Here is a 17,128-nt window from a genome sequence, read left to right as displayed (position 1 = left end):
GGTTCCCAAACCTTTCATGTCAAGGATGGCCCAATAAATACACGTTAGACCAGACTGATGAGATTTTGTCTGTTAAGACTTTGTCTGTTGACTTCTTACAGAATTACACCACTGTTTACACTGTAGGAGGGGTGATAACCACCGTGGAAAGAGTGAAACCTGTGAACAAACTAGTCATTGTTATACATTATTCCACTGTGCTAATTTATGTATGTGAAATTACAGTGAGATTAGGCTATAATATCCCTCATTTTGCTGTGTGTGTGTGTGTGGGAGGAGGGGGCGGGGGGTTGTTGTAAGACCACTGAAGGACCCGTGTTGGTCCCCGGACCCCAGTTTGGAAACCTCTGCCATATCCCATAACAAACGGTATGTGGTTCAGTGTGGTCAGATATCCCGCTTTACGGGGCAACCGCGACAACAAAACAAACGTACACGGATACGGAGATAGGCGTGGCCAGACAATCGGATTGGATAACAGGATATGAGTTGAGCTGTTTTGGGGTGAGGCGGTGCGTTCGGTGGCGCACAACTTTGTGCGTGTTTGCGCAGTTTTGCAGCGTTTTAAACGCTCCGGATAAACCTCACCGCAACCTCAGCACAGCAGAAACCGCTTTACACAACATTTAAATCTGCGAAAATGCCAAACTAGCCCGCTGCACGCCACGGTTTTCACACTTTTACTGTCTGCGTGTGGTTTACTCGTTGATACGGGGAGAAAGTTGTGGACATGTTTTCCTGGACGTGTTCGCTTTTACGGATACAGTGTGCAACATTGTAACTACCGTGTTAATGATTCAGTCTGTCAGGACTTTGGTATTTTTTCGGGGGACTGTAAACTCGCTCGTGCGCCATATTGTCTGCTGTGAAACTCGAGGGAAAGTTGCACAAGTATGACATTTGTTGCGCACAATCCCTTCATGGAGCTGCATGCAGTCGACTTTGATCGAAACCAAAGTGGCTCCATGGAGCTGGCCGTGGAGAGCTCCGTGCAGCGTTGATAAGGTACATGCACTGTGTTCAACTGCTGCTCACTAAACTGGTGTATTCGTCTAACAAAACCACGACTCTCGAGAGGCTTCCGAATGTTGCTAATTTTAAACATAACATCACTGGCTATCGCTCGGGTGACTGCACGAGCCCCTTCGTTTCCTGTATTTCTTGTTATGCCAAATGGCAGCTTTGCACTGTAAGCGCCTCGTTGTTGTTATTGGCTGCTTCAAAACTTCAGTCACTAATCATTAATGTAACGTCTATTCTGCACGTACTTCGATCGACATGTATTTTCGGTGAAATAGGTCTAACTTGCAAATAGGGCTCAACTGTCTGCAGCCATGCTGTCTAACTGATTTTCACTTTCTTGACTGGGCTATTTGCTTGTGTAGGCCTCAGTTTCCTCTTTGCTGCAGACGACTGAAAGACAAACTTGTCAACGTGTATTCAGACAAAATGAAAGTTTCTAACCCCCCTTTTCTCTTATAAGGTCCTGCACCCTAAAGAGGATCAGAAGGATGGACAGCAAACCTCAGATTTGATTTTGGAAGGAGGGTTGTGTGCTCCCCACCCTCTGCCCTTTCCTTTGGGATTTATGTTTCCTCCCAAATACCTCTGTTCACACAATTAAACAAAGAAATTCTCAAACGGAGGCAGTGAAGGCACACTGTACAGACAGTAACCCAGTTTTGCACTCTGGACATTAGAGATCAAGATTGAGAGCTCTGACTCCAACCTTTTTTTTACTTTATAATATTACTATGAGTCTTCCTCCCCAAGTTAATACTGACAAGAGTGGCAAGCATAGAGCTGCAGCCATGAAGGAGCCTGTGCAGCATTCTGGCGAGGTTTATTATGGCATGGGACCTCCGACATTAGAGCCGACCCACAGTGATTCTGGCAGCAGCTCTGGTGTTTATAACCCAGAGAAAGGGGCCCAAAGTCGAGTGCTCTATCAACCGGCTGCCCCAGTGAAGTGGATGCACCCAGACCCCATACAGGCCCCAGACTGGTCTCAGGAAGCCCCTGTACCTGCCTGGGGGCAGAACTTTGGCCCCTATATGGGTGGGGTGAACGTCAGGGGTCAGATGGCGTTCCACAAAGGAGGCCATGAAGGTGGAGCTCTGCAGATGGGGGGAGAAAATCAACTGTCAGGATCTGTTGAGGTTTACAGAGAGGCCACCCAGGCTCATGCTCAGGCTCAGGCCCAGGCCCAGGCCCAGGCGAGGGGGCTTGAGTGGGAGCAGCACGCTGCGGCTGCGATGCATCCAGCTCAGCTCCAGGCCTATCAGCAGGGCCATAAAGGTGTAGACCTCCAGGGTCAGCCCCATGTGCCTTCTCACACTATGCCAGGGCCCGTGCTGCAACCCTTCCAGACAACATTTAGGCCCACCAAACAACAGTTTGGGTATTACCCTGTGTTCCAGGGCAACAAGGGGATACCCAGCCTGGCCTACAACGAGCAGCCTAAAACTCAACACCAACTGCTACACCCGATGCAGCAGCACCAAATGCATCATCATCAACAACAACAACAGCAGCAGCAACAACAGTTACATCAACAGCATCAGCATCAGCTACAGCAGCAGCAGCAGCAGCAGCATTTGCAGCAACACCAGCACCAAATACAACAACAACGTCAAATCCAACAGCAACAACTGCAGCAAATGCACCAACAGTATCACCAACAGCAACTACAGGAGCAAAGGCAACAAATCCATCAAATGCAGCAGCAACAACAGCGACAGCAACCACAAAATGTACCACAGCAAGAAACAACACAACTACAGGTGCAACCAAAACAGCAACAAACCCAAAGCTTCCTGACTTTTCAGCCCCCTGAACCATGTCCTTCTGACACCAGCCCTAAAAACGAAAATGTCCAATCAATGGGACAGCAACAGGAAGCATCAGCCACACCTGACCCGTGCCCCGAGAAGGTCTCCCCAAATCCCACAGAGCCCTCGGATGCACAGCCGGTCCCCCCTCGGCGCTCACGCCGCCTTTCCAGAGATGGACTTTCCCCACTGGCCCCCCCGTCCACAAACCTCTGGTCTCAAGCCTCCAAGGAGCCCCTACCGTCCCAAAACGGAGTAGTGGGTGTAGAGGCCACGAGAGCAGGGGAAGCCCAAGTGACAACAGGGGGGGTCATCCAGAGCACCCGCAGGAGGAGGAGGGCGTCCAAGGAGATCAACCTGGAGACTCTAGCCCAGAAGGCATCAGAAATGGAGTGCCTGCCTGCTAAAGCTTTCAAGGTTAAAAAAACACTCATAGTTGTGGTGCTATAGCTCATTTTGTATTTATGTATGACCAAGTTACAGTGACATAACAACTTAAATACTTGAAGGAATTACCTTGAATGCATTTTATCTGAAAAATCTGAATCTGAATGACCAGGCTAGCTTATGTGGGATGAGAGAGCAGATTTTGTCATCTGTTACAATTGGCAACCAGCCCTACAAAGAGGAAGAACTCTGTTTCTACTTCCCTATGGTTTACAAAACCCTTTTCTTAGGTCTATTTACTTGACTTTTACAGCTGTGGAGTCTCAGCTGTAGCTATCTCATTGTTTCAAGTTTGCGCAGTCGCACTCTGGCATGCACCGGATACTTGTACAACCTGAAAAGCAGCTATTATTGAACAGTACTCAAATTGGACTGGATAAATGTCTCTCATGTTACTGCTCTGAGACCCTATCCTTCACCTTGTTACTCAAGATTTATGATGTTTACACTCACTGTGGCACACCCAATGGAAACGGCTTAATTTATTTCCACCCTAGCAACTTTTATTAAACAGACGTTGAACACGAATCTAGCTGAATTCAGTCAAAGGGTTCTCAGTTGCCTTTTTTACATGTAAGTATATGGACATGCAGTGCTTTACCCTCGGGGAGTCATAGCATTCTAGGCTTGTCATGTGTCTGTGTGCAGAGTGTCCATGCTGCATGCACCCAGCCGAAGCAGCTGCATGTCTGCACACCTCCACATTCCTCAGGCTCTTCCCAGTCATTCAGCAGAGCCAGGGAGGGGCTGTGCTGTCAGACCTGCACAGCCATACGCCTATACTCCCCAGCTAGCACCAAACAGGTTTAATATGGTTATTCACAACCCAAAGCTGTTGTGTTTTGATCAGCAGACCGCAGTCTTCTGAGTCTGTAACAGTTGGAAAATGCAATTCAAATGGTGTGGTTGTTATTGCACCAAAATCCCCAAATTGATTTATATTTCTCACTGAATTGTAGTATCGAGGATCACTGAAAATATTATTCGTTTGACCAAACACCAGGGAGGCTTATGCATTTTTCTGAAAGAGTACATAAATATATGATGAAACAACAATGTTTTTTCATTCTTGAAAAGCAGTTGGCGTCAGTCCACTTTCTACTCAGTAAATTCAAAACCCTTCAAAATTTGAACAAAATCCACTGCTCCAAAAGTGGTTGAAAATGAATCGATCCTAGCCTCCATGGTTGGATGAACACGTACACTCACGGCATTCTTCCTCTTTCTATATTTCAACCCCTTTTCCATTTTCCTTACTACTTCCCCAATTTCTCTTTTTGTTTCTCTCACCCATGTGTCCTCGTCTCCCCTTCTCTCTCTCTTTCCCTTTGTGTCCCAGCAGGAAGACGGTCCTCCAGGCAGACAGGCCACCATGGTGCCCCTGGTCATCCCCGTGTCGGTGCCGGTGAGCGGGAGTCAGACGGACCCCAAGGGTGACTGGCCTCAGGGGCGCCTCGGCCAGGGCGAGCAGCCTTCAGCCCAGCCCGACCGCAAGCCGTCGGTCATCGTGGCTCGTCGCCGGTCGCTCCGAAGCACCATGTCTGAGAGCTTTGTCCAGGTTGGTTGTGTAAGAAGGAGACTGAGATAAGACTTGTACTGCTTTGATTTATCGTATCATTGGTTTGTCATTGATATCCTTTCAATCAGTTTGAAATAGCAGCATCTTCAGTGTGAGTTGTATTGAAATTGTTGATTTAGGGTGGCCAGTAATCACATTAGTTGCTTATTGACCCGTCCAGATGTCGATACTGTCTTTTTCTGAAACCCTGAGGATGCATTCACACCAGACATGTTTGGAGCGGTTTACTCGAATTCAGGTGGCACCAAATAACTGCACTGAAACCTCTTGTTTGTTAGGAGTGAGAATGTAATCCGACCCATGTACAGGAAATGACCCAAAACACAAGGTATTATGGGTACAAAGAGACCGATCTCTATAACTGGTATGAACACCAGAGAAGGTAAATTATGGCAAAGAGCGCAGACAAGGCCATCATGATTAGCTTAAGTTACATGATGGAATCGGATTTGTTTTGACTCCTTTTGCCACCAAATTCTCCTCTTAGACTCTGTCCAATAAACAAGCTACTTGTGAGTTGATGTGACTTTTGTTTACAATCCCTGGTTCACTTGTAACTGGGCAGTGTGAGCCTAAATGAACCAAATGCAACAAAGTAAAACTTTCCACTGTGGTTCAGACAAAGAAAACAAATTGTCGGTGTCATTGCACCCTAAAATATAGCTGAATCTTTCTTCCAACTAGGATGGGGAGGACAAGGACGGAAATTCCAAATCTAAGCGCCGACCTCGTCCTGAGCCCCTCATCATCCCCCCTCCCAAACCTGCCACGTTCATCGCTCCATCCATCTACCCCAGCATCACTTCCTACCAGAGCCACCTGCGCTCTCCGGTCCGCCTGCCGGACCCCCTCACCCTGCCCCCGTACACGCCTCCGCCCATCCTGTCTCCTGTGCGGGAGGGCTCGGGACTCTACTTCTCCACCTTCCTGTCCAGCATCGCTGCAGGCAACCAAAGCCTGCCACCGCCACCAACACCGAAGTCTGCCACACGCAGCCTCCTGCGCTCCAGTAAGTCTTAGTCATAGCCTCCAGTGGCCCATGGTGACGTTCGGGGATTAGTCTCCTCACCAAGGTTGTCTCAGATAATGTCTAAAAGGGCTGCGTCCTTTTGTATTTTTCAGCGAGTTCAGACATCACACCTCCAGTCCTGCCCTTGATTGCTGATGCCACACCTGTCAGCTTTGAACCGTAAGTATCAGTCACCTAAACGCTCTTCTGCATTTTAAAAAAAACTTCCTGGATACTAGATTACCGCCACAAAAGGACAATATGCACACACAGGGACAAACTAAAATTTGATAGAGTTGCAATATCTGATTTCAAGCCAACAGTTTCACAAATAACACTCTCACACAAAATGATAGCAATACAATACCTCCCTTTATTGAAGCTCTACCTACATCAACATGACACTCTGACAGTGTCCTGTATCTCTCTGCCATCTCTCCATACTCTGTGTCCTGGTTTTGGACTCGGCCAGGCGGATCAACATTGGGCAGCAGTACCAGGCAGAGGTTCCAGAGCTGCAGGAGCATCTTGCCTCCCAGTTTGACCAGCACAAGGCTGATTTGGTGTGGCTCCCTGTGAACGAGTCCCAGCTCAAACAGTCTGACCAGGAGACCAGTTAGTACCTCGCATTTCATTTCATCCATGAACTGTTGTCATTCTTATTTTTTAATTCAGATTTGACAGCCTGCCAGCTTTGTGTGAGCTTTTTGTCATTCTCGCCATTTGATCTCCCTACCTTTTGTTTCCGGCCCCGCCCTTTCTCCACCTTTCCAACTTACTCTTGGGAAACCTCCGCACTTTCTCTACCTAGTGGAGGATATGATGAACTTGGCTTGTTCCAGTGTGTTCAGAGGCGGAGGCACCAATCAGGAGCTGGTCTTGCACTGTTTACATGAATGTGGAGGCAATTTCCTTGTGAGTATAGTGACTCATAGTTGTTTGGTCAACCAGTTTGAATTTTATTCACTGGGCTTGATCGGCACAACATTTGACATGTGTTGGGAAAGCAACTTAAAAATAACATCAGTTATAAAGGCAAATTGTAAATGCAGCAGCAGAACTTGATCAAAATATTAAAATGTGAAGTTATTAACATGCATTACCCAAATATTGGTGCAATTTCACTGTAACTGTGTCCTTAATATTGTTACAAGTGTTCATATTTGATGATATTGGTATAGAATATTATGACAAATATCTTTGGTTTAGCTGATCTGTTGCTATACTGCTCACTGGTAATGAATTACAGCAAATGATTTGCTGACTGTGAAAAATCGTGTTGATTTCAAGGAGACGCTGAATCGTTTGATGCTTGAGGATCCAGTCTTCCCCAAAGGCCATCACCTGGCAGCTTATCACTACTCAGGTGAGAAGACAAGTACTGACATTACAGGAACAAGGAAGCTGTTTGGATGTAATATCTCTTCAACATTCACCTCACTCAACTCTGCCAGATATCCTGACCACCTTTCTCTCCTCCTCTTCCTCTTTCTCTGTCTTTTTCTCCTCCTCCCTATCTTCCCTCTCTCTCTCAAAACATAAGCACACATTAAATTACCGTGACCAGGGTGCTGTGTCTGATTTACTTGCAGGCTCAGACCGCTGGACTGCAGCAGAGAAGCGCTACTTCAACAAGGGGATCTCTGCCTACAGGAAGGACTTCTTTATGGTGCAGAAATTGGTATGACCATCAATTTTACCCTGCAGTATGAATCATTATTATGATCCAACTGCAATACAGTGTGACTAAATCAAAAAATCTGATGAAATTGGATTTAGTTAAAGGTGCTATGTGTAACATTTTAATATGAAGAAATCATTGTGCCATTAATTTTGAGACATTAGTGTAATTACTGTAAACAAACAAGATCATGGCAGCCTCCATCGCCCTCTACACTGCTTTTTACATTGTGCTCCACTGGGTTGAATTTTGCAGAAACCCTACTGCATTGCTTTACAGCACAAAGAGAGATCGCTTTATGGCACATAACAGGAAGAGGGCGTTGTTCTTCCAATGCAAATAGAGCTAAAGCTTTCACAGTTTCTCACAAATGGTGGAAGGAATGAAAGGCTGATGGAAAAATCACGTCCAACATATTTATCCTATTCCGTAAAGCCAAAGAGAAAGTCTTTGACTGAAGAAGAAGAGATCCTCTTTGCAGCAGGAAGCAACGGGGTTAATGGGAAATGTAGTTACATTTTGACAGGCGCTAGCTCTAACAGTGTCACTGGCATGCAGTCATCTCAGCCAAAATCTCAGTTGTTTATGCTAATTATACCATGACATCACAATTGATTTGACAATGATATATTCATGTTTAAAATACTACATGAGCACCTTTAACGTGCGTCCCACACAGCAGCATCACAACACACTTTGCATAGAAATTTTTAATTGATACTAATACAAATCTGCTTGTGTACGTTTGTTGGACAATGTAAAGGTGCGGACCAAGACGGTGGCTCAGTGTGTAGAATTCTACTACACCTATAAGAAACAGGTGAAGATTGGTCGTAACGGGATTCTAACCTACGGCCCTCCAGATTCACCATTGGATAAGGGCGCAGAGGCAGTGGTGGACATTAAGGTAGAGTGGAGTTTCCTCAGGTCAATTTTACCATACTGTGATGCTATGAATATTATTACTGCTAATGCATTGTTGACTTTACTACAGTGTACAAAACAGTAGGATTAATCATTAATTGAGCCAGGTTAATCCAGGTGAAAGCTATGATCCCTTGTGGATTTCATCTTTCAAATCCACTTCAGTCATGAAGTGGAGGGGGCAGGTCAAAGAAGCATTTTTAAGCCTTGTGACAAGACATGGATTGTGCAAAAGGGGGTTTAAATCTGAATTTGAATTTAGAAGGTGGTCCTAATATTTTGTAGACTAATCCATAATTCCATATTTGTTTTTGCTGATGTGATGCATTACAGAGTTCACAGCAATCAAAATTGACTCAAGGAGAGGTGGAGGGGGAAGACAAGAAGGAGGAAGTTTCCTGTGACCAGAGCCAAGAAGCCAACCTGGCGAGGGTCGCACATTCACTACAGGCTCATGACTATGCAAGTATTCCAGCTGAGTAGCATCTCACATTTGGCAACTGTTTTTCTCCAAGTGTCAAATCTTCACATCCAAGCTGCCCTTACAAAGTAGGTACACACCTCACACCATATTATCATAGAGATTTTCTAATAACACAAGCAGGTTTAGTAGGAGAAGCTCTAGAAAAGTAGCTTCAGACAACCAGAACACGGTTATGGAAGAAGACTAAAGACTAAGAAAGAAAATAGTGTGCAGTACATATTAGAGGAACATAGTATTTGAAAATACATATTATGGTGTGTTTTAGCCAACTTCGGTGCCGCATTGGTGGGGTTTGGCACATTATAGCACAAGCAAAGAGTGCCAGAATGGTTAAGACAATCACCTAAATTATCAGAGTCAAGTAACACGTAGTTGTGTGTGATGCTCCAGGCGGGAACAGTGCTGGTGCTCAAAGAGCAGGACGATGTGAGTAAGGAGGCTCACCCCCACTCAACACCCCGCAGGCCGCGGCCTGAGACCGCAGGCAAGAAGAGCAGAGCGCCGCCAAAGCCCCCGCAGGAGCCTGAGGGAGTGTTTCCCTGCAAGAAGTGCAGCAGGTGTGTGTGTGTATGTGTTACTAACCAGTACCTAGTTAGGGCCAGACAATGTGGCCAAAATGTCCTATCAATGATTTTCTTTTTATCAGCAGTGGTATTTAGTTTTCCATTTACGAATTAGGCTTTGATGTTTGCTTATTTTCATAAAATTACCATTGCATGGCTATGATTAAAATTTTATGAGATTAAAAATAAATGTTAGAAAAAGTTGTATCTTCACATTGATCAAAAACACAATCAAAAGGGGAGTCATTTCAGTCCATCAGGCTTTTCATTTTTCAGTTTTAATTTTTTGCACCATTTCAAATAAAAAAAAAATAAAAAAAAGATTTCTTACTATCTCAGCTTCTTAGTGTCTTGATGCCCTAACTGGCTGGTGTGCAGAGCCAACACACCCAAACTAGTTACTAGTGCCTTTGTCAACACAGGCGCAGTATCAAAAGTGTTTTATTCACATTATCTTTATGTGGACTGTGATTTATTGGCGACCTGTTCAGGGTGTTTCTCTGCCTACCGCCCAGTACATGCTGGGATAGGCTCCTGCCTGCCGTAACCCTGAGTAGAAATAAGCGGCTAGTGGCAATGAGGCAATGAATGAATGAATCTTTAATGTGGATCCATACAAGTATACCTTAAAAGCCAGTATACCTCCCAGCAGCAGCAGCCTTTTTAATCTTTTACTATCTTCAATTAGTGTTGCAGCAGAATTAGAAATGGCTGCTATTAATGGCGTGTAATTCCCCCCTCCGTACTCCAGGGTGTTTTATAAAGTGAAGAGCCGCAGTGCCCACATGAAGAGTCACGCCGAGCAGGAGAAGAAGGCTGCAGCACTGCGCCAGAAAGAGGAGGAGGAGCGAGCGGCGGCCGAAGCTCGGGCCAGGAAGGCGGCGGCGGCGGCGGCGGCGGCAGCAGCATGGGCCAGTCAGGACGGGAACGGGAACGGAGTGACAGAGCAGGCGGAAGTCAGCAGCCACGAAGACTCAACTGAGGGAGAAGATGACGACGATGAGGACTGGCACTGAAAGACAAAATTTAAAAAAAACAGGAAAACGATAGACGAGACGATGGACAGATAGAGGGGTAAATGGAGGGTAGATGTGAGGAGAGCTGGCAGATCAAATCGGAGAGCGAGAGATGAAAAGAGATGCGCTGCCCGGTGGAGAGCAGAATAAGCACATGAAAAGCAACAAAAAAAAAAAAGAATTTCCTTTTTCTCCACAAAGCTTTTCAAGTCTTCCTGATAATCCTTCACACTCCTAACCTGGCTGACTCTGGCTCTGTGTGACAGCTGTCCAGCAGGGGGCGCTAACTCTCCCCGTCAGCTTACTGCGAACAGCCAGGGAGTCACACTCCACATTTTTAGACTCATTTGTATCTTTTAACTTTCAAAAAGGAAGTATATATTTTTTGTAAATGCACTTACGCTACTGCTTTTGCCAATATTGCTTTTTTTATCCTTTATTTAATTGAATATATCAAAATATTATACTTTTTCATTGTGTGGACTCAATGTAATGGTTGATGTTTCATAAGAGTTTATAATCAGAGGTCTGTTCTGCAATATTACACCAAGATCAAAGCAGCCTTTCACTTTATACCAGCAGCCTTTTTTAATTAAAGATAGTATAACACCTTGTATTTAAATTCTTTTCTTTTGTTAAGAAAATACTATGCTGAATTTTACAGATTGCCATCTGATTTTTATTAGGTTGGTTGCACGCTTATTTTACAACTAAGGGACCTTAAAAATGAATGTGTACAAAAAGTATATATGAAATGCCATATATTTATGATACTGCATTTTGCAATGATTTTGGTAATATAAAAAACTAATCATGTCAACTGCATTTTGAATTATGCATTGAAAAGTTTATTAAAATTGCAACTGTTCTAACAAATGTATCTCATTTTACAAAATCACAACATGAAGGACACTGTATGACAGCAAGGCGTTGTTGATCCAGTAGGTGGAGGCAGTGGCTCGGTATGTTACGGGACATTTCCCTCCCACCTAGTGCTCTGCATCAATAGGATACATTTTGTTGTCTGAATGCATTAGAATAAACACAACTGAGTGTGGGTATACATAATATACATAATACTACGACAACAAACTCGTTGCAGGTTATATATCTCAAGTTTCATATGTTATGAAACTTATGTAATTTCACCAGTTTATCTACTTTAAAGCACAGTCTAAACATGGATACATGCAAGTAATAAGAGTTACTACGATATACATCAATGGGTCCAGTACTGTGGCTGTAGATCTGAAGCAGCATGCTGGACGGTTTGCTCTAGAGGCCTATCATTCTTAGATTAAGTGCCGGGAAAGCCAACTCATCTTGAGACTGGGGCGCGTGTGGTGAAATAACTCAGCCAGTTAAGAGCGCGCTCAGTAATGGGTAGTGCAGCCTGTCACCCTCAGGAGATGAGATGCAAGGCATATGCCCCGAGATTGTAGAGAACAAAGTGGCCATGGCTCCATCTCCCACTCATCACTGACACGTTGGACCCCGACAGCTCTCGTTCTACTTTCCCCGCTGCTGCAGAAATGAGCTGGACAGGAGGGAGGAGACTGGGTAGACTGGGAGAAGGTGGGATACAGACATGACTGTTTCCTCTGCCAGGACAACAGCTAGAAGAAAGCCACTTCTTTGCCTCAGGTGGTCTCTAGATTTTACTATCCTTAAAGAGCTTAAGGGAATAGTTCACACCAAAATGTAAAATTCAGTCATTGTCTAATGTCTGCTCACCCCTGCGTCAGATGAAACTCTATTGAAGTTGATTGGACTTCAATACCCAGAAATCCCATAACGTGACATCAGTGCACACAGCTTGTTTACCAACCTGGTATTCTGTGATTGCTTCATACCAAAGGAATAAGCTTTCTCTGGACAGAGTGCTCGCTCTCTACTGTTTAGGAGACAGTATGTAGTTTCAATTTGTCTCTTCCTTCAGGGGGGGAAGTGTCCATATCTGACACCAGAATTTAATTTGGTCATATAGTGTGAATCTACAGGGTATCAGTTAGGGGCGATGGGATGCTCTTCTCTATTGCAGCCCCACTTTGTGATTTAGGCTGATAAGACAAGTGTATTTTTATCTAAAAACCTTGCCTAGTGCAGCTTTAATCAGGTTCTCCCCTTCATCTCCCCTTCAATTTTTGATGTGGCCGTAATGCGAAATCAGTACATGGCTTTGACCTGGACTATTTGTCGGGCTATTTTTTGGAAAAAGCAGAAGGTCCTGTGGTCCAGTGTGTACACTAACTGTGCGTGCATGCAGTTAGGTATTTATGCAACTATAGCAATAACCTTAATCCAATAGCATATCACTGTGGTCAGGTGAATGTAACTCCAAGTTAGGTCATTGCAGTCCTCTAAGGGCTGGGTGAATGTTACAGCATTTGGGCTTATGAAACCTTTTTCAAATGGTATAATTTAAAAAAAATTATGGTTGTCAATCTAAGGAGAAGGCTGCTCATTCTTGAAAAGTCGACATTAGGGAGCTACAGCAGCGATGTGCAATAGACAGTGCAGTCTAGTCACTGTCCTCCTGCGAGGGAGCTGGAACTGGTTCACTGGTCCCGGTCCCCTGGGTGTTGTGATGAGGCAGTGGGGTTTAAAGCGAGGATCAGATGTCATCCCTGAGTACTGCGCCTGCTAATAAGGCCCCATTAGGAACACAGCTACATGGAGACTGCAAAATGGGTTAGGGATGGAGGAAAAGATGAAGACATTACGGCTGGTGTGGAGAGATCGAGACAAGGGCAAAACGGTGGATCAATGTCACTAAATGTCTGGAAGACAAACGGGAAGATCGATGGCTCTCCTACAGAAGGGCTGAGGTCAAAACTGATGCAAAGAGGAAATGTGCATTAAATATTATTTATGTTCGGGCACTCAGCTATAAAACTTTGATCATTTTCTATATGTGACCTTTGAGGGCAGGTGTCAATGTCATCCTTGCTGTAGGTACAATGAGAGAAACATAAACCACACTATGCAACATGCTATACATTGCATTTTGTGCTGTTGCAACCTGGCATTATATTATAGTATTAGATCCTGCTATTAAATTAGTTTGTTTGTTTTTTTGGATATTTGATTAGGATTTTTTTGTCACTGGCCCACACACAATAACCCTTAATGTTAAAATGGATTTTTTTTTATTTACAAATTTTTTACACATTAATCAAAGAGGTCCTGATATAGGAATGACATTTTTTCTCTATTTATTTCGATATGTGATCAAACACATTTAATGCAGACCTTGTTAAAATGTGATTTTGTTATTTACTTCTCAAATATCCATCCTGTTTTTCAGACAGTTACTAACTCCAGTCAGCACATCACAACTGGACTTGGTCTCCTCATTAAATATTTGCTAAAATCCATCCAATCAGGCCAGTTTGCAGCATCTGAACTGGAAAGCCTCCAGCAGCCAGCAGGTTTACCTCATTTGAATCAGAGGAGCTGATGTCCAAACTCCTCTGGAGGCACTGCATGTAATGGCACATAATCTCTCTGGTAATGCTTACATGCGGCTGTCCTTGAACCAAAATCGTTTGATGTAATGACTACAGCGGCCATATAATTGAAAAACCACTCAGTTCAATTTCAAACGTGTGGTCAATGGCCTTGAGGGATCTAATCTGCCAGCCTGACCCCTTGACCTGTGAAGCCCTTCACTTTGATTGGCTGTCTGTGTGTCATCTTCATCCACGGCGGAGCGTCTCACGATCATCTCCAGCGCCGTGAACACAAAAGAGCCGTGCTGTAGATCTGGCCACTGCTACTCTATCCTTACACACTCGCTCGCTTAATGGAATTAAACCCATCTGTCAGCATTTTAGCCGGCGTCAGCAGCATAACTCTCTCACGGCTATGCAAATGGCCTCTGACTACAGTCCATTCGTCTCCCGTGCAGATTCAGAAATACGATGAGGTGCCGCTGAGGGACACCGCCGTGTCTCTCTGCCGGGTGTCACGGCGAGACGTACGACAGCCGATCTGTTTCTCTGCTTACTTTAATGAAACGTATAGCTCTCGCACCCCGGTCTACACGCCGTGAAGTATTGTGTGTACTTCTGAGTGAAGAGTCTCATTTCTTCCGACGTCAGCTGCAATGAGAGGAGATTTCACCTTGCCCTGTATAACACCCGGCCTCCTCCCCAAGATCCAGCGGCTTAAATATGACATTTGTTTGTGGAGGTGCTGCGCCGTAATGTGATGTTCCTGACAAGAGCGGGCTATTTGACACCTCAATCATATTATGCAACCGCGAGGTGTGGAAGGACGAGAGAACGAGAACTTAATCCAGCTTGAATATTGAACAAGACACATTCAAACAGATGGATTTAAAAGACCGCCCCAGCAACAACAGGGACTCTTCCTCCCCAGTAAAGACACTCTTTTCATTACAGAAGTGTCTCCCTCTGTTATGACTGTGCAAAAGCAGCAGCTCGGGAAGCCACCTTGCCGATATTCAAAATTATGACATGACTGAGATGATTAAAAAGAGTTGGTGGCTGTGAGGCGCTGCCAAATGCACTCACTGTAAGTGCGCTCAATTCAGTCCTCATTTCCTGACTCCTGCCAATCTTCCTATGAGAGAGCAGTGGCTTCTGGCCCATCCCTCCTGAGTCACTGCTTTAACAAAGACGCTCTATACAAAGTCATTATTTAATACACACGTTCTGGTAAAACAGGCTTCCCTTCTGCTAAAAATGTGGGAAAAAAAACAAACTAAACTGGATTATACTTTCAGAAAAGCATCCAGTTAAAAGACCCTATCCTCAAAGAACATACATCAGTTTGATACTACTTACTATGAGGTATACAATGAATTTCACATTGTAGAGATTTATATAAGCCTAAAAAGGTGGGCAAACTCTCTTCTGCAAATACAAAGGGTGGTAAACAGAGTTTAGGCTGGGTTACCCTATATTACATGCCTGTGTAGCACTGGTTGTGATGCAGTTGTGTCATGGTAATAGGCATAAAACCCTCATCAAACAACTCCAGGAGGTGTTTACATGAGCTGTAACCTTTTATGTGATTAATAAAATCATGATACCGTCCTTTAAAAGACATTTGTTGGGTGGGAACTATGATGATCCGCCCTAAACAAACACACGCGCCGCTGATCTCGCACTGGATACATAAATAACAACAGCGTATTTCATTCTACAAGCGCCTCATCTGCAAGAGGATGTTTTCCCCAAACCCCTGAGCCAACAGTTTCAGCTTGGCCAATGTCCCGGTGCGCCTCGCTGTGATACATCACTCGATCTGATGGATTCTGAATCAGTCATCCATCATAAAGCCATCAACATGCAGCCTTCTCCTCTCAGAGGGGAGGTGATGTAGTGGCCGGGATGCTCTGATTTATCTCCATGATTCACTGTTTTCTCTGTTCGGCCCGCGTCGCCCTGCCTGTCCGTTTCACCTGCCTCTGTCTCCCCGCAGGCGTGATTAAGCAGTCCTTGTGCATCCAGACGTGATGGACTGTCAGCCTGCATCAGCCAGGAGGTAAACCGGAGGATGGGTCCTCCTGATTTGTTGAAATCGGGAATTCTTCAGCATTATGGCCTTGTGATCGATCCAGGCATGCAGCCAGAGCTCCATTAGTTGATCTGGTTGAACACGCTGTACTAAGAGTGCTGGGATGGGGCCCCGATGAGGGACTACTACTGTTTCTCATAGGGGCTTTCCTCAGTTCGCCCGTCAATTGACATCTTTACTGTTATACTTGAAAGTAAAGTTTCCACCATTGAGTCAGACTTTATGAAATTATGTATGACCCTTTTTACATCTTACATTAAAGGGGAACATCGCTCTATAAAGAAGTTATACGTTATCCCAGTCATCCAAACAATTACATTAGTGGTGTGTTGACATCTATGAGGCATGTCCCACACTGAGATATACACTGTGCCACATGCTTTTACAAAATGAGTGCTGACAGGAAAGTAAAACTCATTTATAAAGAATGTAATCATCTATGAATAATGAAACATGATGGAAGTTTTGTACAATGTGTAATGTTACAGATGGCACTAATGCTAACCTCTTCAGTTATTCTTTTAATTGAAGGATAGTATTCCTACTGGAGAAGCGAATTTAACCAAGTTCTTCAACTCTGTCATACGCTGTGACCTTGGAATTATAAGGGGTCCACTTGATATTTTGGTCAAAATTGATTTATTCTTATATCTATAAAGATTTCTTTACATGTAGCGGAAGTTAGATTTTTGAAAATTGTATCTAAGTGGGCAAAAGATGCATTTTTAAAAAAGGTAATATTAATTTCATTATGTAGGAAATGACAGCTTGAACGCTCAATGTGCCAAAACTATTTTGAACACAGCCTTTGCTATGACTTTGCTCTTTGCTCTGTTGAGGGTGTCCTTGTTCGATAAGAGCAGAAAAAGCTTCTGTCAGCACAACATTAATCTAATCAAGATAATTGAGAATAGGTGAAGCGAGGCGGGCGCCTGCGTGTATGAGCACACCACACTGCCAACTCCATTTTGCCATCGGTCAGTCAGTTCCTAACTGGTAGGTCTATCTGAAATCCTCACGTATGTGTTGAAGTAATGCTAGATATAT

The 17,128-nt window shown here is 44.4% G+C and overlaps 1 protein-coding gene across 1 annotated transcript; it reads left to right on the top strand.

The window, feature by feature from the left end:
* Nucleotides 1–693: 693 nt before the first annotated feature.
* mideasa (mitotic deacetylase associated SANT domain protein a) lies at nucleotides 694–11,324 on the top strand. Its single transcript, XM_071540693.1, has 13 exons — nucleotides 694–1,005; nucleotides 1,484–3,248; nucleotides 4,618–4,836; nucleotides 5,542–5,866; nucleotides 5,980–6,046; nucleotides 6,339–6,481; nucleotides 6,678–6,781; nucleotides 7,157–7,232; nucleotides 7,459–7,547; nucleotides 8,311–8,454; nucleotides 8,805–8,933; nucleotides 9,346–9,512; nucleotides 10,270–11,324. Exons 2-13 carry the CDS (start codon nucleotides 1,755–1,757, stop codon nucleotides 10,532–10,534), a joined length of 3,222 nt encoding a protein of 1,073 aa, XP_071396794.1. The 5' UTR covers nucleotides 694–1,005; nucleotides 1,484–1,754; the 3' UTR covers nucleotides 10,535–11,324.
* The last annotated feature ends 5,804 nt before the right edge of the window (nucleotides 11,325–17,128 follow it).

Source organism: Centroberyx affinis, unplaced genomic scaffold (assembly GCF_046629955.1).
Source record: "Centroberyx affinis isolate AG114_WGS23_722 - 3 ecotype Tasmania unplaced genomic scaffold, CSIRO-AGI_Caff_v1 ptg003709l_1, whole genome shotgun sequence".
Classification (NCBI taxonomy): Eukaryota; Metazoa; Chordata; class Actinopteri; order Beryciformes; family Berycidae; genus Centroberyx; species Centroberyx affinis.
Note: the sequence above shows the minus strand (reverse complement) of the source record. Positions and strands in the feature narration are given on the sequence as shown.